The following is a 24,786-nucleotide window of genomic DNA, read 5'->3' on the forward strand; positions in this document are numbered from 1 at the left end:
GGGGAAGCAGAACAGGTTAGTTTTTGAATTGTGTTTTTAATCGGTGCAACAGAATCTTCAGAGAGGAAGATACAAATTAGTAAGACTTCCAGACATAATTTTTAAAACTCAAATGTATCTTTTCAGTAGGCAGTTAAAAGTAACCTTTCCCTCTAAAGTCCATACTTCCTCCCAGTTGGATCACTAAAAGGTAGCCTGTGGCTAATACCAACTGCACTAAATTTGCATTTGTGACCAAGAAACAGCATTGCATGGTACCAGGTACCTCAGCCTCTCACGTCAAATTATCAGTTCTTAAAACAATCAAACTTGTAGGAAAAGGACTTGGTAACGGTAGTTCTCTTTTTGGGTTATCATTAACAATTTAGCCTCACATTCTTTCCTCACTAAAAGATAAGGTACCACTAAGGCTTTCTAAATCAAATTAGTTTTTTTTTTTTAATAGCAAGTTACTAGACTTGACCATTAACAAAGAATCAAGAGTTTCAATTAAGAGAACCATTAGCACTGGTCTTCACCAGAACTTACATCTATACAGCTTAGACACTACAGATAACAGATCCTATCTCAAAAATAAATTAACTTTTCCCTTTAAGTTTCCAGGGTTTAAAATAAGAGTTTGGAATTCTTGCTTGGTGATTTCATGTCAAACTTTCGGTTGTGCTTTTTAGCACATGACAGCCTTCAAAAGATAATGATCAGCTGGTGCACAGGGTAGAACCACCATTATTACAAAACCACCTTTCAGCAGAGTTTACACCTGAAAAAAACTTACAGCCCATTAAGCTGAGTAATCCAAGGATTCTCAGTTCAAATCGACATTCTTGAGATAAGCAAGGACCATCCCAACTCTCCGAGTGCAGGAACTGTGGAACCAAGTCACCCACAGGGACACCTCCAGCAGCATCAGAGCCATCGGCCCAGCTTTAGAACTGCTGAGCCACATACCTAATTGCCCAAAATAGAAGTGACACACATCAGTTCTTTCCTCACTGGCTTCCATTTTTCTTCTCACCAGTTTCTTGACATATGGCTGGTTTCAGGTGGAAACAGAAGTATTTGGTCTTCTCTATACCCTCTGTCCTCAAATTTAAGAACAAATCAGAACATACTGTCCAAATAGGACTAACTTCTAACTCTCATAAAAAAGATCTCCTTTCCAATACAGGTACAAGAACACTTGAAGTCAACATTAATTTAAATTTAATAGGAAAAAAAAACCAAATATCATTTGCAAATGTTAAAATTCACTTAGTCTACCCTGGCTAGTTCATACTCTGGAATTTCATTTGAAAGTGTTCAAAGGCTTGAATGAAAAACTAAGTATCCTTACTATGTTGAGCATCTCTTTTGGCAGAAAGCCACCTGTTCACCATTTTGTTCTGAAAATATTTTTACAGGACTGCTAGTCAGGTAGCACACCCACGCAAGTTAGCAAGATCTGGCTGTACAGTATTTTATACAGATACCATTAAAGTGCGTCAAAGAATGCCATCCAGTGCAAGTTGAAACTCTCTTCCTGAAATCACTATTTAGCACGTGAGGCGAGGCTCCCTACGCGCTATCCAATTAAAGGATTGTCATCGTCATATTGTAACTGAAGTCGGGAAAATGGCCGTGCAGGAGCTACTCTATTCTTTGAGATTATTATAATGCAGGTGAAAGTAGTCAGTATCATAAAAGCCCCAATAACAATCCCAATAGCTTCTGGAAGATTTATGCACCACTGGTCAGCGAGCAAGCACTTGGTGTTCCTGAAAGTGCCATTGTGCGGCTGTGGTGTCAGTCCCAGGATGTGGCACATCATTGGGTAAATATCAACGTTGTTCATGGTGCTCTGCTTGTAACCCCGATGAAAAGCAGGCCCGCGAGCAGCCAGGAACGGATGCATGCTTGGGAGAGCGTTGTCATAGCCGTGGTCGCCTACTGGAGAAATGCAAAGTTCAGAGTTAGCATTGCAGTTCCTGTTTGCATATCAAGTATTCCCCTCCCTGTCTCTCCCCCACCCCCAGAAGGCATACATGTTAACCACAGATAACGCAGAACATAAAAGCTGCTGTTGGATCAAAACCTGAAGGAACCCAGAGTTCCTTCCCTCTTCCCCAACCCCCAGAAGTCTTTTCCCATACTGGTCTTCAGCTGAGGCCCTTCCCATCCCCCTCCTTGTTCCCCCCTCCCGTTATCTCTTTTCATTTTGGTCATCAGCATTTTCGGTTCTCCTCTTCCCAAACGCCAAAGTTAAAAAGGATGTTGCCATTCCACAAGTCAATAGCTGGAATGCAAATAGTTGGAAAGACATCTCCCCCTTGCAAAGCAGACACACTAATTACTTCTTAAAAGCCAAGCACTTTCCCCTTGACAGTGTTCTGTTTTAGCACATTAAGTACCCTCAAACCATGCTTATCAGATTAGGTAATTCAGGAGAAGGGATACCCAAATAGCCAAAACCAAAAAACCATCAAAGGATAACGATGCCTGTGACAGGTGAACAACAAAACATTTGTGGCTACGAGGTCACCAGTACTTGCACATTTGGTGGGTTTTTAAGAAATACTCACTCTGATTTTTGGTGGCATATACACAGCTAAAAATCAGCCGTAGTCAAACTTCCTAATAATGCCTGAAAAACCTCTCCAAGATTCCAAAAATTTCTCAGAACACACGCAGCACAGTATTTGAGCGCTGCATTAAGTTTTGACTTCATTTCTTAGTTTAACAAGTCTCCCCAAGAACTGGCTCCTTGGCTGCTTCATTGACATTTCTGATGTGAAATGTCAAGGTCCTATGAATTAGGTCACCCTCACCACTTCCATATCCGTCCAGTATTCACTTTTTAATGTTTTCCACCAATATGTTTGTTACCACAAAGATACTGCTGCACCACATCTTGTTAGTTTTAATGCAGTCTTATGTGTCTTCATTACATTTTTTTCCTTCTACTACTCGCTTGTTTTGAACAGAGCTGTTCCAAGTCCCCTCTCCGGTGAGGTTTCCTGTCTTTCACCTCTGAAGTCGGAGGGCTGGTCGGTGCCAACACTGCTAGATACAGTGTAGGTACTGGTACGCTTGCCAATCATTGTGCTGCCACTTTGTCCATGAAGGCAAGTACAATCAACACCTGAATAGCCTTTTAGGCTAAAACCTGCCTTACCTGCTTCTGGGAAGCCTTGGCTAGCAAAATTGTTTTGAAAGTAATTCACTTCAACTGATACAATGCTGTTACTTATAAATATGCACTTATTAACTATTTTTAGCTACACAAAATTGAATCTAACCATAAATAAGAGACCGCTATTAGAGAACACCTGTGCTAAGTGTTGTCAGTTTAAAGATGACTGAGGCAAATCTGTGGGGAAATTAAAGTATAACCATATCTTACCTTAAAAGCAGTACTTTTGTACAAATAATGAGAAAATTTGAACACAAGCGTGCAAAGGGCAGACAGTAGGAACAGCCAAACTGGGTGAAACTGGGAGTTTACACCACCCAGCACCCTGTCGCTGACAGCAGGTGTAACAGGGAGTTGGGGAAGTATCCAACAGGGTTACCCCTGACGTGCCAACCAGCCTCGAGCTCTGGCTGCTCTGACACCTCCTGGAAGTCAGTATCTCTGTGTTTAATTTCTACTGATGGATTTTTCTTCCAAGAATTTTTCCAATCACTTTCTGAACACACACATACACATAAGTACATATATATATGTGTGTGTGTGTGCGTATCTACACAGCCTTCGTCTGCAACCAGAATTATAAGTTGAATTCCCTTATTATGATGATAATGAAATCTGTCTGGAATTTCTTCAGGATATACTTTCATGTGACCGTTGAATTTTTACAGTAAGTTATACTCTTTTGTCTGCCAAGAAAAACAACTGCATGTGAAACACCTGGAAATATATATACATATATGTATGCACGCAATTCGACATCTAGCAGGAAGAAAGTGCATAGCTCAGCAATGCACTGTGTGAAGTAACATCTGTTCTGTTTTTTGTCTTTAAAACATGCTATTTGATGCCCCTAAGAGGAAGAACTCTGGCCTCCTTGAGCATTATTGTCGTGTTCCTATCATTTTTAGTATTTCCTCCCATTTTTTTTTTTGCTTCCTAGTATATATACTGTAACATTAAACATTATGCCTTGCATTCTTCAATTTATGCTCCCCTATACATGTATTTTTATAATGGAAAAAATAGTTAAACCACACTCCAGTGGAAGCTCGAGACAGACCGCTAACTTGCCTAAGATAACTCTTAAAAATAAGCCACTGAAAGCACAGATGAGGAAAAGAAACTTACATTTTGAAAGTGACTCATTTTGTACAATAGTCCAGCCTTCATCTGCAACCAGAATTATGGGTTGAATTCTCTTATTATGACGATAATGAAATCTGTCTGGAATTTTTTCTTTGAGATATACTTTCATGTGATTGTTGCATTTTTTCAGTAAGTTATACACGTCTCTTTTGTCTGCCAAGAAAAAAAAAACTGTATGTGAAACAGAAATTATGTCCTGTTTACTGCAGTTACCTGTCATTAAACCTAAGATCCATTTTTTTCAAAACAGTCATTTTTTAAAAGGCACATAGAAAAGGATTTTCATGTCCCTACTGAAACGCTACACATATCAAGGTAGATTTCACAATTTGCTCTAATTTTAGATCAGGCACCTCACAGCTGTGGGTTTGCAAGGGGGGAGGGCAATTCAACTTACCCTCTGGGCTTGCAAGGGGGGAGGGCAAAACTCAAGCACAGAAATTAAGAGAAAGCAACTACATGCCAAAGTACTCAATATTTTATCAAAAGCAGTAAGTGTTAAATTCTGTTACTGTATAAATCGTTTTGTTCGTTAGAATTGCTTCAGTCGGGCTGCAGTTGTGGAAGCTGAGACCGGCAGCGTCACGCTTTAAGTCGTGCCTGTTAGTAACTACTCCCAAGCCACAAAAACTGAATTCACAGTATGAAAAGTGAAGTTTCATTCACCGAAACGGAAGTGGTAAAGCGATCAAAGTTGGGGTTAGATTTCCAATTGGAAGTTTAGACAATGGCAATTTTTATTCTAAATAAACCCGAGGGCTTATTTCGTACTCATTTGGAATTACAACCGTATAGAGTGAGTGAGCAACAAGAGAGCAGGCGCACTAAGTGCCCATCTGCTTTTTCAATACGCTGTACCAGGACTATCTCTACCACCCATAGCAATTTGACACGAAATGCTCCTTTGCCCATTGATTACCAAAACCAAAGTCCTAAATAAACAGACATTCTTTAGCTTATTCATTAAATTACATCACAGTTGTGCAGTATGAACTACACTGGTTTTGCAAAAGATGTGAAGAGTCTACCATAGCGTGTACTTTGTAATAGTAAGATAAACAAGATGTAATTCTTAGTGTATGACTTTAAAACAAAACAAAACAAAACATACTCTGCCTTGGCAGCACTGCAGCAACGGGACTCTTGTCTATCAGAGTATAGTTGTTGCGACCAATGCAGTTATCCAGGATAATCAGCTTCTTTGCAGAGCAGGAGGCCATTCCATGATCGCTCGTTATTATGATATTAATAGTGTCCCACAAACCTAATGACTTCAATTTATTAGTAAGGAAACCAATATGATTATCCACTTCTTCTAATACTCTGCGCATGTTCTCAGTGTCATCTGGTCCATACTTGTGCCCACTTGCATCTGGTTCTTCCCAGTATAACGTAGCAAAATTGACTACTGGATTAGAGCTGTTCAGCCATGCAACGATTTTCTCCACTCTCTCCTCAAACGTTACTGAAAAGTTGTACTTCATAAAGAATCGAGGGGTCGTATCATTAATTTTTACATCGGTACCGGGCCACATGGCAGCAGCACTCACTCCATTTCCCTGCTGTTGATTTGTTACCCAAATTGGAACTGCCTCATTCCACCAGAAGGGATCTGAATCGTTGAACTGTGAAAACTTTTTCTTGGCATCTGCATCGTACATGTCATTAGCCACGATGCCATGGCTTTCTTCATATAAGCCTGTCACTATGGTATAATGGTTTGGGAAAGTCTTGGTGATAAAAGAGTTTGTAACTTGTTTTACAAGCACGCCATCCTCAATGAACTCCTGGAGATGAGGAAGTTTATAGGTTTCCAAGTAATCAGCCCTGAAGCCATCAAAGGACACAAGGAGTAACCTGGAGACTGAATCACCAGCAGAGTGAGCGCAACAGGCAACTACTCCAGAAAAAAATAATGTTAGCATCGAGTTCATTGTTGATACTTCAAAGTATTTCCAGCAGGTAGGCAGAGGCACCTGAAAAATTTGAAGATAAGGCATGTCTCACAAAATAATTGTACTGGAACCAGTTTAACTAGCTATACATTATGTACATCTTCCTTATAGAGGTTAACTGCAAAATAACCGGTTTGAAGAACACCTGAAGTCAGCAGTATATTTCCCTACTGACTTTAGAAGTTTCTCATATACTGTCAAAGTTTTTCATATATTAAAACTAACAAGCAATGAGATGTTTCTCACTCCAGACTAAATGAATTTTCTCTCTCTAAGCGATCATTCCATCGTTCTGTGTGTCTTATTACAATTCTGCCTTCCAAGACAGTGTTCTTCCTCGTGTTCAAGCACGGGCACCTGAACAATTCCAATTCCACATTTAAGAGTCCCGCGCAGCTCTAAATCCTGCTTACACATCACTGTTCAGACCAGAACTCGTTTTCTACTGTAATTATCATTTTTCTTTTTCTTCCCACCTTTCCTTTTCCACAATTCCCACCCTCTCGAGTTGCTGAAAGACTTTTGAGCCTTTCAGCACTCCTATTTATTCATTGTTTACTCCATACTTAGAACCGCCAGGAATAACTTCTACGTCAGTTTTCCTTCTAGGCTGCTGTACATCTACCATAACAGTAAACCTGTTCTTTATGTAGCATATTTCTCTCTCTAAAAAAAAAATAAGAAAATCATTAGTAACCTTAGCTATGAGGCAAGTATTTCTCACTAAGGAATTCATGACTATTATGAATGCAAGGTATGATTTGTAAGCTCCCCCGCCCCCCAACTTATTATGTGTGACAGGAGCACTTTGCTCAAGAAGATCTATTATTATTCTATAAGCCTTTACAAAAGAGGAAGAGAAATTCCACGTTTCACAAAAACTTCTGCAATATTGTTAGACAGCATATTTGCTTCTCAAGAGCCGCAACTCCAGATTTCTGCTTTATCTCACTTGCACAAACTAGGGTGATTCGAGGAGGAACAGCAGGTATCTTCCTACCTGCAAAAATATCTCCTGGCCTAAATCAACCCTTTCCCCAAATCCCTTTAAAACCGTGAGTGTATTATTTTAAATTTTAAGTAGGTTTAACGGTAGCTAAAGCTTTAGCAGTGAGAGGCACACAAAGGAGGGGAAATCGCCCCCACTTGCAGCCAACAGTTAAAATTCGTTTAGAAGATACAAGTGTTAGAGGAAAGGATCGTCGCCAACATTAAGGTGCCTCCTAATACAGAGGACCTGTAACACACAGCCCCTTTAAAGGGGCGGGGGGGGGGGGGGTAAAGAAGGAAAGAAATGAGCAGCGGAGCAGAGAATCACCCATTTCACGTTGTCGAGTGCTTTAAAAAGCAGAACCAGAGTTTTTCATAGCGCAGTAGGGCTCAGGACCCCAACATTCGCTTCGAAATACTCCCAAAGCTGTGAAGCGTCGTGTTCTCCACGCCGTACCGCAGCCGTACCAAACGCCACCAGCCTGACGGCCCCCCAGCCTCGCCGCGCCCCAGCCGCGCTCCCCAGCCGCTCGGCGCCCAGCCCTTCCCCGGCCGAGCACCGCACGCTCCGGCTCCCCGGGGAGGGCCCCGCACCGCCCCGGCCCGCCGGCCCCGGCCCCGCGCCGAGCTCCGCGCAGCCGCCAGCGCCTCCTCCCCTCGCCTTGGAGCCCGGGGGTCCCGCGGCGCTGCCCCGGGCACCGCAACCGCCCCACGCGGCGGACGGACGGACAGACAGACCTGCCCACCCGCCGCGCCCCCCTTCGGTTCCGCCCCGTCCCCGCCGTGAGGGCCCGCTCCGGCGCGGCGCTGGAGGTGACCGGGGGTGGAGGGGGGTGGGGGGGGGGAGACGGGGAGGAGCAGAGCGCCTGCGCACCCGCCGACCGGCCGGCCCCCAACGGCCTTGAGCGGCGGGGGGAGCTCGTCGGGGGGCCGCCCTCCGCCCGATGCGATTGGCTGGGGGCCTTCTGGCGGGGGCTCCCATTGGCTCTAGCGGAGCGGACGTCGCGCTGTGAGACGTGAGGGGGTGCGGGGGAGGGGAGGGGGCTGAGGGGGTGCGGGGGACGGCTGAGTGGGGGGCCGAGATGGAGGGGGCTGAGGGGAGCAGAGATGGAGAGGGCTGTGGGGAGCCATGGGGGAGGGGAGGGAAGGTGAGGTGAGGGGAGGGAGGGCGGGCGGGCTGTGAGGCGCTGGGGTGAGGCAAGCTGTAGGGAGCCATGGGGGCCTGAGGTGAGGGGGGTTGTAGGGAGCCGTGGGTTGCTGAGGGGTGCTGTGGATGGCGGCTGTCTCAGGCAGCGAGACATGGTGGGTTGCAGGGGAAGACAGGTTTTTATGAGAGGCACGTTAGGCCCCCCCTGCCCAGGCTGGGATGCGAGTGGCTTGGCCCCCAAGGTGGGACAGTGAGGCCTGCTGGCAAGGGGTCGGAGCTCGCTCGGGGCACAGGCTGTTTGCTGGGTCTGCTTGGGCGCCTTGCAGCTGCAGAAGGATGTCCTGGGGTCAGGTGAGGTGAGGCTGTGACAGGGTGCATTACTGGGAGTTGTGCTGTGTTTTCCCAGGATGCCTGTAACTTCTCTCCTTTGCAGGTGTCGCACCAGCCCCAGGCTGTGGCCTTTGCAAGGCCGTCGTGGTTGTCAGCGTGACTACAAATCTGTTCGCCGGAGCTCCTGCTCCCTTTTGGCCACACAGCTCTGAAAGTTGACTGTTCGTATTCTTTCCTGCGTATGACTTTTTTGTGCTCTCATGTGCCAATGCTGGTTTATCCTTAAACTTAGAATACATGCAGGGAATTGTGAACGTGTTGTTGAACAAAGTACTCTGAATGCCGGTACTGCTTTTAGGAAGGCAGTGTGTGCTATGATGGGTTGAGGACTGTTTTGGGCCCTGGTGTAGGTTTGCTTCATAAACTAAGGCAAATAATTACATTTCCTTGGTTTTCCTTCTTATTATGAGACGGTGTTAGTAATTCTGCAAAACCTGTTAAGTTACTGGTGCTGAATAACAATGAAATCAGCTCTGTGTGGGACAATGTGTCCTTCAGTAATACAGAATTGTCACTGCATTTTAAATTTCGTCATAAAAGCTGAGAAAAAGATGTGACTGTAGCTTTGTGATGGACATAGGTAGAGGATCTGAGCTTCGTTCTGTGTATCCTGCTAGCATGTTTATTCTGAATGCTGGGTAGATTTGAGCTTCCTTCTTTCTAATAGCTTTCACATATGTATGAGTTTGGCGGGTTGTGCTACCTGTCCATGCCAGCTGTGGAATGGCTCTAAAGATGTGATAGAACGGGCTGAATAAAGCGACATACCTCTGATTCACCTTGATTTACAGAATGTAGCAGGTGTGGCAAAGCACAGGATTATGAAAGAGAGAAAAAATGCCAGGTGAGCTAGATAAGACTTCTTGCAGTTATTCACGTTATATGTCAAGTTCAAGTCAAGGTCTTTTTGTCTTTTTTTTTTTCTTTGGGGGGGGGGGAATGGGACAGGGATGGACAGCGTGGTTTGGTTACAGTAATTCAGCTTTGTAAATAAGCACATGTTGATCATGTAGAGGAGCGAAGTGTCCTTTATGAATGACTTTATTGTATTTCCTTCAAAATATTTATTACACAGAGTGAATTAAAGGTTAAGGGACTGTATAACAGGTGCGGTCTTCTAGCCACTTTCATCAAATTACAACTGAGGTCTTGTTACAAACTTTATGCAGAGATACAGACAAATTTTAGCATCAACGCTTTTCTGCTAACCTTGTTTGGCAACATACTTGCTATTCAGTCCTAAAAGGTGTGAGTAATCTCTTGTTTACCTTTACCCATGTGCTTTGAAACCTCTCTGGGTTTTTTGCCTATTCATGAGCCCAGCCTAATGTAATGTGTCCAATTTGACAAATCATAAAGGCAGCGTGCCATACCAACTCTGGATTTTGAACTGGGCTAGCTGACAAGTATCACATATTTAATACAGCTCTTTGTTCTATTTACAGTGTGTGCCTGCAAGAAATGGGTGAGTTACGTGTATAGTTGCATTAAGAGAAGTAAAACTGGGAACTACCAAGATATTTGCCTTCCCTCACCTTAATCTCTCTCTGTATTGTATTTCACCCCACACTTGTCTGTATAGGCTGCAGTTCTAAGCCCTGGACCATACTAAATCCTGCCAGAAGCTGTACGGATTCACTGCTGTAGCAGAATTGAGTATTTGCAGCTTGAGAACCACAGCACACTTTTGTTTGTGACAGTGAAATTTAGTGAGTGAGAGGAAGTGAAGGGCAGGCAACCTCAGAATATTCTCAGTGTTTGGCTAGCTTTAGCAAAAGTTAATTTCTAGATGGGAAGCTATACCCTCCTATTGGCAGTGTTGTGGAAGGGAAGTAGCTCATTTATTCGGATGAAAACTAGATGGTGCACCTGAATAGTTCAGATGTTTATCTTAAGTGTTTTCTTAAGAAAAAGCAGGGTATTTTCATTACCTAGAGTTATAATAACGGAATATTTAAAGGGAATTATTTTCCTATATTTTTCCATTTTTTTTCTCAATTTTATCCACGTTGCAGAGATTTCTGTGACCATTTTTGCTGAGTGTTTTTTTAAATCCATCATTTACTGTGTTTTGATGCATCTTTATATAGTTGAGGTGAAGAAAAATAGGAAGAGGTTTTATAAAACTGTAAAGGGGCTGGGTGACTAACAGCTCTTGCACTGTGTTAGACTAAGCTTTTCATGCCCATTTAACCTGAAGAATCAGTTTTATATGGAGGCTATAAACAAAACAGGGCTCTTAACCATGCTGTTTCTCAAACGGTCTATGGAACAATATCCCTAAGGCTGCGTGACAGGGTGATACAGAGTGGTGTAGTGCCTCTGCCTTCTCTGTGTCCATTAGTAGAGCCTCTGCTATAAACGCACTTGAAGCTGGGTTGCTGGGCTTTGTAAGGGTGCTTGGTTTCACAGGGGTGTTGAAATTATGCCAGATTTTAAAGGCAAACAAAAATGTTTTCCTTGGAGCAGTTGGGCGAATAAAAAGTCAGTATTTCTTAGGCTCTCAGGTATTCTGATGGAGTTTCCAACCATGGAGTTGGAGCACAAAGCAAACAAAGTTTTATAAAAGGAACTGGAAGACCACAAATAAAGGGCTTTGGAACATCCAAATCAGGAGTAATTGTTCAGGCCCTGCAGCAGGTAAAGCAGGTTTTCCAATGTCTGTTGACAGTGACTACTCCTGGTATTTGTAACAATTAAAAGCTGCTGATAACACGAGAGTTGAGTGTCCTGTGCAAAATAACTTTATATTGCTTGTCTACTTCTAAGTGGAGAAGTGTCTGTCTTATGCGGAGTCAAATTTACTGATGTGTTGGCTTTAAATATGCCTTTAACACAGTCAGTAGCAGAGTAAAATCTGGGTGAAGGTGAATCATGAGCCAGCCCCTCCAGGCTGCGAGATCCAGGTCAGTGTTAGTTGAGCAACAAATGGATTTATGGAGGCCTGCTTCAAGGATGTGCTGACGCATGTGTGAAATGGTGTGATGATCAAAGCCTTCCACCAGCCACTGTCTTCTGAATTGTTTTCCTTACTACATCTTGAATAGAATGGATCATAGAATGTCCTGAGCTGGAAGGGACCCACAAGGATCATCATGTCCAGCTCCTGTCCCTGCACAGGACAGCCCCAAATTCACACCGTGTCTCTGAGGGCATTGTCCAAGTGCTTCTTGAATATCGCCAGGCTGGTGCCGTGATGCCTCCCTGGGGAGCCTGTTCCAGGCCTCCACCACCCTCTGGGGGAAGAACCTTTCCCTAATGCCCAGCCTAACCCTCCCCTGGCACATCTCCCTGCCGTTCCCTCGGGTCCTGTTGTTGGTCACCAGAGAGGAGAGATCAGCGCCTGCCCCTCCTCCTGCCCTTGGGCGGGAGCTGCAGAGCGCCATGAGGGCTGCCCTCGGCCTCCTCTGCTCCAGGCTGGACAAACCAAGTCACTTTAGCTGCTCCTGTATGGTTTCCCCTTTAAACCCTTTACCAGCTTTGTGGCCCTGCTCTGGACACTCTCCAGTAGCTTTATACCCCCAATGTCCTGCAGCGCCCAACGCTGCCCACAGCGCTCGGGGTGAGGCCGCCCCAGCGCGGGGCAGAGCGGGACAATCCACCCCCTCGCCCGGCTGCGATGCAGGGCTCGGTGCCCCCCAGGGCACGGTTGCCCCCTTGGCTGCCAGGGCACGCTGTTGGGTCGTGTTCAACCTGCCGTCGGCCAGAGCCCCCCGCTCCCTCCCCGCAGAGCTGCTCCCCAGCCCCCCGTTCCCCAGGCGTCTGTACAGCCAGGGCCGCCGTGCCCCGGGTGTGAAATCTGGCACTTGCCCTTGTTGAACTCCATACGGTCGGTGACTGCCCAGCTCTCCAGCCTGTTCAGATCTCTCTGCAGGGCCTCCCTGCCCTTGAGGGTGTCAAGAGCTCCTCCCAATTTTGTGTTGTCAGCAAACTTCATTAGTATTCCTTCCAGTCCTGCATCCAAGAACACACAATAGAATACAGAAACTGTTATAGCTGTGCGTGTCAAGAGTTAATATGAAACTGAGCTGAAGCATGTGCCTCAGAAGATAAATTAACTCCATATGCACGCATACAATACAGATTCAACTGTTGTCATACCTATGCAACTTCTTATCCCTCATCAGGTGCCACTTCGTAGCAGCGTGGTTCTAATGATGATCATGGGTGTCCAAATGTGACCGTCCAAAGGCTGGAGCAGAACAGGGCCATACTGAAGATTTGTGTCCCTCCTTCTCACCAAATTATTCCCATTTGGAGAAATTGTGGGGAGCTGCAGATGCTCGGACCTCTAGAGTGTGCTGGGTTTTAGAGTCTGTTCCTATTATGCAGGACTGTGAGTGTTAATGGCTGTGGGAATAACTGGGCAGAAGAACTTGAGTCTCATTCTTGTAGAGAGCAGAGCACCAAAATAGAAAAGTCCCCTACACAGAGACTTCCTGAAAGGTCTGAATGTGGAGTAAAGGTCTTTTCCTCTTGTTGTTTAGTGCAAGATCAGCAGTGAATAAAACATGACTGTTTATGAACTGTGAAGAGGTGAGGCGCTGCTAAGCATGTAAGTAAAAGCTGAGGCTGGAAACGATGCAAGAAAGTTTGTTTGCAGTTGATTTTATCCAGCTATTTAGTGCAGTCAGGAGTGAGAGCAAAGTGGTGCGATTTTATTGCAAGTCCCTTGTCTGTAAACCATGAAGAGTCTTTCTCCCGGAGCCCACTGCATAGTTGGATAATGGACTTGAACTACGTGTCGCAAAGTTTTGGAAGTGTTTGAGCTTTACAAAGGAAAAAAAAAAGTTATTTTTCTAAAACCAGCATCCTGAATGTCCAGGAACATTCATGATTTTTACATTGAGCGCAAATGCGTTGCATTTGCATTGAGTGCAAATGAAGGGCCTGACCCTATGGGGTGCTAAAATCTCTAACATAAAAAATGTTGTTTGCCATCATTCACTTTCAGGTTCACCTGTTTCAAAGAACTCTGTTCTAACTCTTCAATTGTCTTGCTTCTCTTATGGCTGGAAAAAGATACTTTAGACCTAAGAGATCGTACTGGTCAACTGCAACTGGTGTCTTATGTGTACTAACTGGAGTGATGGTCATGTTAATTCTGGTATTTCTTGCTTTAAAAAGAATAAGGTTAGAGTAAAAATGGAAATTCAGTCATGAAGTAAAAAATAAAGCTTGAAAATGAATTCTGTTGCTCATGTTCTTTATCCTTATATCAATTTTGCCACGTATGGTTTATGTGGTTATTCGTATTTCTGCAAAGCGAGTAGCCGGTGTTACCAGATGGCTCACGTGGGTGCGGATGGTGCATGCAGCAATAAGTGACACAACTTGAATTACGGAACTAACAGTGGAAGGCATTGCTGTCACTAACTACCGCATTAGTTCAATACCACCTAGATTTGAGAGCAGAGGAATTTCGGGAATGGATGAAATTGGTAGTCTCTGGTTTGTAATCTTCTATTCTTGTGGCTGTGGGGCTTGGACTGGTACTGGGAGGGCTTCATTTTCCAGTGGAGAATGGAGCGCAAAGTGGTGCTGAGATCTTTTTCCGCTCTTCTGCCTATTACAACCTCTTTCACTTCTCTGCAGGAGAGAAGTCCCATTTCACTGGATGCATGTGCGCACAGCTGCTCCGCCCTGCCCCTTTGCTGGAAGCGGAGCATTTTTGGCTGGGGAGTAGGGAGGGAGCTGCACAGGACACGGGAGCAGGCCAGGATGCTGGTGTCCCAGGTCACAATGTGGGCGCATCAGTTTTGGTCTCTTTTGTTATCACATAACTTGTGAATTGTGGCACAAAAATTATTTCTGTCTTCTCTGAAGATGAAAAGTAAGGGTTGTAAATCAGCGGTGGGTTCGTATAATGTGATTTGAAATGCAACTGATTTTTACCTGGATAAATTCTTAGTGCGGTCATGTTTACTGTGGGGCTTTGTCACTGTCACAAGAGTGAAGCCTGGATCTTGGAGCTGGGTGCTACTTTTCTTTGCTCTTGGATGGGGGCGAAGGAAAGGAGAACTTAGGTAACTCACATTTCTGACTAATGAAATCCATATCAACTGTATTTATTTATTTTAAACAATATTCATATATTACGCTCCTATTGCTTATTTTACCTGTGATATTTTATACCCTCCAGCAGGTGCTGCTGCATCCTGCTAGTGTCTTCTTTGTGGAGGGGAAAAAAAAAATCAGTTGCTTGATTTAATACTATGCAGCTGGACTTTGTTCTTTGTTTTGTGTCACGAACGTCTCTGTGCTCTCTTTTCTTTCTCAAGTTGCCAGCAGAGTGACTAAGCAGGGAATTTTTATGATCCCAGCATATTTAATCCTGCAAATGCTCTTTGTCGGAAGGGGTTGAAGGTCAGTGGGAGTTGCTTATCAAGGCTATGCTCAGAGCAGATTGAACAGAATCAGGTAGAAACACATTTGTGTCTCTACAAAAGGTGAAGAAATGCAAATGTTTTCTTAAAAGTAAAAAAATAGTAATAAAATACTAAAATGATAGAAGTCTCTAGTCGGCTAATTGATTTTTCCCAAGTTTCTTGAGCTTTAGTAATTTAAGTTCACGATTTTAAATCAGTCTGATCGTTAGCCTAATAGCTGGTCTTGTACGCTAGAAGTTTGCAATACAGATTACACAGCGTGCGTTTCAGAGTCTCTTATTTAGGATGTCCATGTGAAGAATTGTGGCTGAGTTACATACAGAAAACGTAAAGAGGAGGTGTGCTCCATTCTGTTTGCTGATGGACCACTTGTGCCAGGCAGGAATCTATGGGTAGGACCAGCTGAAGTTAGGCCTTGATATGGGTTGCATATCCTTGAGCTGCATCAGGCCAGAGATGCGCTCATGAGGTAAGAGGTCTCGTTGATCTCTGGTACTATGTGTCTTTGTGCTGTATTGCTGGTTCCATGTTGGGAATTGAAATTCTGCTGTAGTGTTTTTACTCACTGTTAGAGTGGTTAAACCTGGTTGTGATGATGATTTTGGCACTTCTGGGGTTATCTAGGGGCCTTAGAAGGTGAATCCAAATTTAATAAACTGAAGCATTGGTGTGCTTTTGATATTTAACTTTATTAGTAGTCTGAAATGTTCAATATAAGAATAATGACCGTAAACTACAATCATAAATCTCAGGTAGGCAGCACCTGCTGCTCTACCATGTGAAAGAGCATGTGTTCCCCTGGGCGTTCTGTTTGGAGATGGCTGGAATTATAATCTTTATATCTAACCTCTCCTCTGTGTTTCTTTTAGATATCCGACCTGGATGTGGCAGTTGCCTCTCAGGAAGTTGCAAGGATGGGTCAAGAGGAAAACATTTTTATTTTTCCTTTTGGCTCAAACCCAAAACGTTAGATATAATTAGATTTTAAGAATTCTGATAATAATCTACATAATCCAGATGCAGTGAACATATAGCTAAAAAGTCTTTAGTCAGTAAGTTCTGAAATTCTCATAAATTCAGATAAATTCAGATTTGATCTTTAATCAGTCTCAACTGCATTGATTTCAGATGCTCTGAGGGCAGTTCATTTTATGCTAAAGCTGGCAGTATTCATGTGCTTTAGGTTCTGTGGAGTTTTGTGTGTCTCCATTCTTTACAGGAAAGGAACTGTAGAGACAAGGTGGCTAACTAGATTGCTGAAGTCAAGTGACATTAACCCAACTTTGGAAATTTGGGTCCATGTCTTACGGCATGGAGATAGATGGCCTAAATGTGATTATAAGTAATTGATATATTAATTATACGTAATAATAGTTAATGCTTATTCAGTGCTTTCTTCTCCTAGATTCCAAGGCAGCTCAGAAGATTTTTTACAGTTTTGGCCCTAGTTTGTAGATGAGAGGATGAAGTCACTAAATGTGAAGTGACTGGTTCAAGGTCCTGAAGTGAATGAGTGGCAAAACTGGAAAGAGTTCAAGTCTGATGCTTTTTTCTTGTGGACATACCACTTTATAATTGTTTTTATTTGTAGCTTTTTGTAAACGATCACCATTTGTTGATAATGATATAAGTAACTACTGAAACATTGCAGATTGGTTGTATTTTTGAGGCAGTTCTGCCTTGCTTCCCCTTGAAGCTAGCCTTTTCTGTGTTGAAAATACAAGTACATGGGTGAAGTCTGCATTTCTGTCTCTTCACACGAAATGTACATAAGATTTCAGTAAAACTATTTCTGACTTCCTGTGAAAGAAAACATATTTTTTACCATAGCTTCTAGTACTGATGGGTGCTTCAGCTGTTTTTCACTATAGTTGGCCGGGCTGTATCTGGAAGAACAAAAAGTGGTTACAGCTCTGAAGATACAGCTACCAGCAGTCAGATCAACAAAGGGGTTAAAAGTGAGACAGCCTATCTTTTATTTCAGTGGAGGTGTAGTTGTTGATTTAAAGCTCTCAGTAAATGATTGTTGGAGATCTGCCATGTGTAGCAGAGCATTCAGAAAGCATACCACAGGCTCCGCTTCCTCCTGAAGGGCATTTGTCTATCAGCATCTCTCTTTGATTGTAGTCTTTTGAGGTACCAGAAGGCAGTCAAACTCACCAGCCAGCAGTCATGGAAGATCAAGTCTTTACCGATGTTTATCAAAATGTTACCACCACCACTATTTATGAGATTCCAGAGTCTGAGGAAGACAAAGGGGATAATCTTTATGAACATGACCAGGAAGATCCAGCATCTCCTTCCTCCATCGCTACTCTCCCAGAGAGCACCGTTAGTAGTCAAGAGGGCTCAGAAGATAGGGATAGTAATTCTGTGGCCTCTCAGCATGGGGCTGATGGGGAGGATAGTTCTTCATCTCACCATGGTGCTGAAGAAGACCACCCATACCATGAAATGGACCTGATGAGCCCAACTGTGGAAGATAAAGACGTAGAGGGCATGATGTTTGAGAGCAACACGCATTATCCTCTGGATTTCCAGTTGCGTCGGAGCCAGAGCACTTCCTCCAACTCTCCAACTTCCCTCAAGTTCCCTCTTAACAATAACTTCGGAGAAACTGACAACTTTCAGGAAGAATATGGTATTTTCCTGTTTGTAAAGGTAAGAGCTTGGGTGTTCCGAAGAACACAGTAGCTTTAAACCCCAAATCAATCTGTGTGTCCTCCAAATGAGTAAAATACAGCTACCTGCTGCTTTGTTCCCAGCCCTGCTGCCTGTGTGCTGCAGGGGCCCGAGCCATCACTTACCTCTTACATCCTAAGGTGCAGAAGGAGATTTGTGTTGTGTGGAGATGCCTGGGATTTCTTCATTTCAAGTGGAAGTATGAGTATGGTGGAAGTATTCTGATTGTTGCTGCAATTCACTTACTCTGTGGTAGCTCCCTGCTGTTACAGCTAGACTATTACTACTTGAACTGGTTTATTTAAGCTAGTTCAGTGATCCCTGCATTTCACTATCTAGTAGCTAATAGCTCAAAAGTGATAGTTATTAATGCTATAAAGAAAAGCAAATACATAGTTTAAATAATGGCAATAAAGTTTCTGCAGATACTCATCCCTGAAAGGGTCTTTTATTTATTTCAATATTTAGATTAATGTATTTCTGTGATAATTTTAACATGCATTTTTCATTAATTTCAAGTTAGGTTTCAATTACTGAAGAGACTTTCACATTTTCTCTAACCTTGTAAAGTATTACTTAAATTTCTAAACTATAAACACACGTGTTCTAAAATAACCACTATAATTCCCTCCATAAAAGCTCTTGTATTCAATCTTTCTCAGCATTTGTTAGGCCGTAACACAGACCTGATGGTTCCTCCTTTTTCACTACATAAGAGATGAATTTTCAAGTTCTTGTTTCCCTTGAATAGGACCACAGACCATGGCTGTAATACTCTGTTATTTCAACAGAAGTCTGGTGAAGTTTGTCGCTTCTCAGCATAAATAAGATTATCAGAATCCATTTCTCAGTTCCGGAGGTGCTTTAAAAGCAGGATAAGAGATTTTGTGACCACACATAGTGAGAAATGTTTTCAGCAACATCTGTATTTTGTTAATTTAGTTTGTTTAAGCAAGAACACACTATAACCTTTGCATTGATGTGAGATGCTGATTACCTTGTATGAGCTAGGAGACATCAAATGGCTTGGTGGGCTCTCCTAATACTTTATTTGGTTTCTGTTATAAATCTTGGATTTCTTGGAAAACTGAGTTAGTTAAACAGTTATCCTACATTTACTTGTAGGATAAATGAGATCGATTCCATAAAGTGTCAACAGAATCTTCAGAATCTTTAAAGTACAATAAGAAAGTTATAATTTAAATATTTTTCCTTTGTGTCATGTCTTCCTATAGGTGAAAGCTTAATGTTATTCCCCCTTCATGTCTCCCTTCTCTATGTGAAAATCCTTTGTGATTGCTTTTCCTAATTTTTGCATGAAGGTAGATCATTTAAATTATTGAGACATTTAAGAAAAACCCAACCAACCAAACCAGAAATGGCTATCAGGTAATTTAGTCTTTTTCTGCATAAGACCAACCATAAAACATCAGCCGTTTCTCTTGAATTTCAATATAATTGCAGCTGCTCTTCTAAAAAGGTGTCTATCCTTCAGGGGAGGGAGCATCTACTAATTGCTGGGTTGTGAACCGTTCTGGGTCCATGCGTACTGCCACAAGGGGTTTTGCTACTGATTTCTGTAGAAGCAGGCTGCGAGAGCCATGCGTGAGGGCACTTGGCCTTTTCGTTGTCTTTATAGCACTTGCACTGTATGACTCTCTGAAGCAGAAGCTGTGCTATTTCTGTGACTGGATCATCGTTGTTGCTAAAAATACATTATTTACATGGGCAAAGTAATATCTATGGTGTTGTTTCCAGTTCTTATCTCTGCTTCTAGTCCTGCATCCATGTCCTAAAAGTTGCAGCAATTGAGTATATTTTGTTTGTTAGTAACTTCATGGTGTTAGCAACGTGAATGTTGTATTTTGACTTTAAAATAATGTCTTCATTCCTTATTCTTTCACCTTGGTCTTGTTTCAAGGTAGTGGCGTCCTCTTTTTCCATGCACGAAAAAAGAAAATGTGTGCAGGTGTTCCCATTCAAGCAGAGATGATGGGGTTAACTTGCATTTCTGAAAAGTGAGAAGAGGGGTGTTTTTAAAAGAACTGTCATGGAGAAAGGATTGAGGAATTCCTTTCTTTGCTTTTGTCGTGCAACATAGGTGAGTATCCCATAAAGGGGCTTATTGGGTAGTCTAGAGAGAAGCCCAAACTTTGGGCTCTATTCACTTGCCTAAACATGAAGTGCCATGTGCCCTTTGAGACGTCCTTGAGCCCCAAGATGTCCCTGCTTGGCTGGAGGATGAGGTGTCAGGCTTTTGGGTGGCCATACTGCGATCCTCCTCCGGCAGGAGCTGGAGGCCCGGTGGGCTGGGCACTGGAGGCTTCTGTCTGGGCGGCTGAACTGAACTGCTATGACAGCGTTTTGTTCCTTGAGAAACTGATGACATTTCGTTTTTGTATTTTTGCTTTTCTTTCTTTCTGGTATCAAGGTAATAAAGTACTAACTCCACGGAGTGCAGAGCCAGCTTTGTTGTCTTTAATTATCTAGATAGCAAAAGTCAGCCTGTAAAATGGAGGGTCATAGAGTAATAATCTAGAACAAGAATTGTGAAATACCTGAGGGCTGTCCCTTCTTGCGTGTAGGAACCAAATCTCTCCCTTGTGTTGATGGCCGTTTTTCATAGACTCTTCCTTTCTGGTGTGGTCTTTAGTCCACCTGAGGCAAGCATTGCTCTGAAATGGGGTTCATCTTTTGGATTTCCACTTTCCTGCAGACGTTAACAGTGACAGCAGGGCCTTTTGATGTGGGACAATAGCAGTAATAGCAATTCTGCCGCTATTTACTCCTTCCTTTGTTTTAGCACTAATAAATCTCCGTGAGTGGTGGGAAGTGTGAGTGCCAGACTGAGGTCACTGCTGGCTGAAAACCAGAGAAAGTAGGAAGATTAAATGGTATCTAACTTACAATCTAGCTGGCTTAATTGCAGTGCACTGCCTAGAATAAAAATTTAACTTCATCAGAATATTTTAAGTGCTGTTGCATTAGGATCGTAGTTTGAGTCAGACTGGATGATCTCTTCTGCAGTCAGTTCTGTGTTGTTAGACACCAAGAAAATGTTTAAATCACATGCACTCGTCTTTCACTGAATCTTAGTACTTGGGACCTATGTCCCCATCAGTGGACTATTCCAGGATGTGCCATAAGGTAAAAAATTTTGGCTTTCATCAAGGAATTCCCTGTACCTTTAATAGCAGAATATAGCACATACTAACATGGAGATGTTTGTGTGAATCCAGCATGTCCAGGCTTGTCCCACCCACCTTAGTGTTCTTTAAATAACATTGTGATTTCTTCAAACAAAAGCCTTTGGAATTTGAACAGAAATATGACTGACCTGCCGGCTGTTTTACTGAGTGCATAGGATGGCTTGGCCTAACTGTAGCTGTTGCTCAGAGGTCCAACCTTCTCACCTGTATGCTGTATTTCCCTCTTTAGCAGTGTGTTTGTTCTGAAGATTGAGTTTCTTTGAAAATTTTAAAATTTTATTTCTCTGAAGCTTGAGTTGTTATTTAAAGAATAGTCCCTTTATTTTCTTTTCAGAAGAAAATTATTGCCCTTCTGGTTTACTGATGGCCTGAGACAGACTGGCTTCAGATTATACCCTCTCTGTACACACTTGTGCCATAGGAGCACAGTTCCCCAAAGAAGGACGGTAATTCTTTACCCCAAGCAATAAACACCTTGTGTTACGCAAACATTACAAATTTAGTACAGTAGTTTAGCATCATGAGCATGCACGTTGGATCACTGCACTGGGGTAACAGAGTTATGGATGCTGGAAGGCACCTCCGGAGATCATCTAGTCCAACTCCTTACTTGGAGCAGGATCACCTAAAGCAGGTTGCTCAGGGCCATGTCTGGTCAAGTTTTGAATATTTCCAAAGACAAAGAATCCACGGTTTCTCTGTGCGATAATTCCAGTGTCCTACCCTCATGGTAGGAATGTGTTTTCCTACGTTTAAATTGAATTTCGTGGATGTCAATTTATGCCTGTTGCCTCCTGTCCTCTCACTGGATACCAGTGCTTATATTTAAGAACACTGTTCTTAAGATACTGCTTTTAACTTCTCTGTACATCAGAACTTAAACTTCTAGCTGTTGGGTTTATTGCATCCTTTAGTAAAATTTCTTTAAGTCAGTAGCTGGGAAAGGAAGGAGGTTTCTGTTTTTCCCTCAAGATGCTTCCCACTCCCTTGTTTCCAAGTCAGGAAGGTCTGAGGGCTCTAACTTGATGGCACAACCCTGTGCTAGCTCCCTACTGGCTCACGAAGTTCAGCTAAACTCTTACGAGTGACAGACCATGTTCTTAACAGGGACAGTGAGATTAATCGCTTGTATCACTACAAAAATCATGCTCCTTCCCATTGAGTTGGCTTTTCTGTTGTTTTATGGAGTATATTGGTGTCTGTTGAGAAAGTTCTGGTTAAGAATGTGTAGTGACAGTTTAGAATGTGAAGTCACAGGACATAGCTTAATTTTTAGCATGTATTATTTGAAAAGAGCAGAACCAAACATAATGTAACCATGTGGATGCCCAGTCTTAAGTCAGTGGTTATTCTGGTGCTTTGCTGAGCAGAACTGAGCATTCTGTAGAAGCAGATGAAAAGTAAAAGAATACCCAGCATAGGTGAACATTTGTAGCTTTCAGTAGGAAGCTCTGCAGGGGGTTTCAAATACAGGGATGGATATCGACATTAATGAGAGTATCAGTTTTTCAAATTTTCAACCACATATTCCTTACTACACTCATAGCCTACAGAGTAAAACAACTGTACTTGCAATTTTAGGGTGGTAAATATTTGCCAGCACAATTGGGTGTCCAAATACCTTTTTAGCAATGCAAGCTGGCTAGTCTTTTAATTGACTCCAGTACAGCACGTAAAGCTGGTGTTAAACCATATCTTCTTCGCTGAGGTTTGCAGGTAGTAAAAGGAGTTCTGGCTGAAGCCAGGTGGCAGGTGTAACTCTCTATATGTACATAAAATTATAGCAGTTGGGCTTTTTGTGACATTTTCAATTTTAAAAATATTTTTTATAATAAATGTAATGGAAGTAAGCAAATATTATTTTGGTCTCATGGATAAGCTTAGAAAAAGGTTAAATGATAATCCACCTTTTAAATGGTGTTAACTGAGCAACTTGAGCAAGGAAAAGATCCAAGAATGACTTTCAGACCTCTCCAGTCGTGGCAGATTTACAGACCCAGATGCAACGTGCTGAAGTTAACATGCACGGCAAGAAATGACTAAAGGGGAGCCAATATCCTAACATGATGCCTTTTTTGATAATTTTAATGAAATTAGTGGATCCTTTTTGCTGCAAATAGTCTTACTTAAGATAGTTTGCAAGTACAGTTAAGTATAGAAATACAAGTCAGGCATATCAGGTGATAAGATGTGTCTTCCTGCTCTCAGTCTTATCTAGACTATCCTGAACAGATGCTTCTTTGAAAACATTCAGTGATGCAGATTAGGCACTTGCACCAGTTAGTTTCTGTCAATGCTTAATTATTTTCCTGAAACACATATTTTCCTTTATTAAAATTCTTTCAGCCTGCCTTCGAGCCTGAGTCATCATTTCTAAACTTTGAGTGGTTTGGTGTGTTGGGGAGGTTGTTTGTCTTAGGGTGGTTTTTTTTACCTTTTCCAGTCTCTCTCCAGTTAACTTGTATATTTCTTAAGCTCCAGTTTTCAGGTACAAGTAGTGAATTTAGCAGTGCCAACACAAATTACTACAGCAAGTGCCTCTCTAATTTATCATCTGTCCAACCCTCTGGTCAGGATACTTCATCTGCTGTATTATAGCATGTTTGTGTATCCTTTAACATTTTGTTAATTTGTTAAAGGATTACGAAGTTCATCATCTAGCCCTGGTATTTTCCCAATAAATGCTTCTGTAATGGTCTCCACCATTTATTACTTGCCTGTTTGCAGGCAGCTGTACCGCAGTACGATTGCACCATTTGCGCCTGCCATTTGACTTCGAGAGCATGAAGTTTCTCCGAGTGATGTGATCAGACTCTGATCACCCGTCACTGAAAACAGGATGGTTTTGAAGTCAGAGAAATGCTGTGGTATAAAGCCGATGTGGAGCATACTATCACCAATTTTGGTTCTGCTAACTCAGAAAATAGAGATGCACCTGTAATATCCCTGCCCCGTACTCTGGGGACACAGCATGGCTTTATGGCTACCTCCTAGACCCTGTCATGGACAGGAGACTGGTAATCTCTTAAGTCTTAACATGTAAACCTACTAGCTATGCAACCCTTATTTCTGAGGAGAAAAGCTGTGTTGTGGGTCTCCTCGTAGCTTGATTTATGCTTATCTGAATTACTCTGTGCATGAAAAGATTAGCAAATGGCAGTTCTGTTACAGATAACACCCACTTCCCCGACTATCAGTCATGAACAGAACGTGTGCTTTACCAGCAAGGCGTAGCAGTTTGCTTAATCTTTTGGATACAAAGGGTAAAAGGTCTTGCTTCTGACCTCTGCTGAGTCTGTGCCTTGCTCATGCACCTTTTCTGCCTCCAGAAAGGTCCATAAATCAATTTTCAGCTGACACTCCCATGCCACCTTCAGTGTTTGGCTCCAGCGGCGACTGTGGCTGGGTATAGCACAGTAGCGTAGCAACAGCTTCAAAATACGGACCCGTATTGTCTAGGAAATTGTTACTGCACAGAGACTGCAGCAATAGCAAATACAATGTAAATATGGAGGTCATACTGAGAGAAAATTAAAATGGGATTTATTTGCTTGTTTCTTTTCCTTACAATATTCTTTTTGTGACTCCCTCTTTGATGTTCTGAAAATAAAACCATTATCCCAGCCTGGTTGGTTGGATTGTTTGTTTGTTTTTTTTTCTTTTGAAACATCTCAGTTCTTTTTGTTATGCTTTAGAAGATGAAAATGTT

General features: G+C 42.6%; 2 protein-coding genes across 7 annotated transcripts in view; one reads left to right on the forward strand and one right to left on the reverse strand.

Moving 5' to 3' along the window:
• Positions 1–16: 16 nt before the first annotated feature.
• ENPP4 (ectonucleotide pyrophosphatase/phosphodiesterase 4) lies at positions 17–8,088 on the reverse strand. 5 transcript variants are annotated; one of them, XM_064448191.1, is made up of 4 exons: positions 7,999–8,088; positions 5,427–6,291; positions 4,298–4,468; positions 17–1,926 (listed from the first exon to the last, which is right to left on the reverse strand). In XM_064448191.1, exons 2-4 carry the CDS (start codon positions 6,247–6,249, stop codon positions 1,562–1,564), a joined length of 1,359 nt encoding a protein of 452 aa, XP_064304261.1. In that variant the 5' UTR covers positions 6,250–6,291; positions 7,999–8,088; the 3' UTR covers positions 17–1,561. The 5 variants fall into 5 exon arrangements, with proteins under 5 accessions (XP_064304261.1, XP_064304263.1, XP_064304262.1 ...); XM_064448193.1 differs by lacking the exon at positions 7,999–8,088 and adding an exon at positions 7,589–7,992; XM_064448192.1 differs by lacking the exon at positions 7,999–8,088 and adding an exon at positions 6,837–7,581.
• CLIC5 (chloride intracellular channel 5) overlaps positions 7,947–24,786 on the forward strand; it is a 93,349-nt gene continuing 76,509 nt past the window's right edge. Inside the window, exon 1 of one of the 2 annotated variants that reach the window (XM_064448200.1) lies at positions 7,947–8,073. Coding sequence is in view for 1 of the 2 variants with exons in the window: in XM_064448198.1 (XP_064304268.1) it covers positions 17,359–17,847 (489 nt within the window). In the remaining variant the exon portion in view is untranslated. Of the gene's footprint in view, positions 8,074–16,591; positions 17,848–24,786 lie in introns of those variants that run through there. The other variant, XM_064448198.1, reaches the window with a different exon arrangement.

This window comes from Phalacrocorax carbo, chromosome 3 (assembly GCF_963921805.1).
Source record: "Phalacrocorax carbo chromosome 3, bPhaCar2.1, whole genome shotgun sequence".
Lineage (NCBI taxonomy): Eukaryota > Metazoa > Chordata > Aves > Suliformes > Phalacrocoracidae > Phalacrocorax > Phalacrocorax carbo.

Excerpts from the sequence above, each read along its gene's own strand:
- ENPP4 (XM_009510118.2), bottom strand. The coding sequence starts at position 6,315 with ATGCCTTATCTTCAAATTTTTCAGGTGCCTCTGCCTACCTGCTGGAAA. Across the intron at positions 4,469-5,426 it reads TGCAGTGCTGCCAAGGCAGA|ACAAAAGAGACGTGTATAAC; the intron begins GTATGTTTTGTT and ends TTTTCTTGGCAG. Across the intron at positions 1,927-4,297 it reads AAATGAGTCACTTTCAAAAT|TAGGCGACCACGGCTATGAC; the intron begins GTAAGTTTCTTT and ends GCATTTCTCCAG.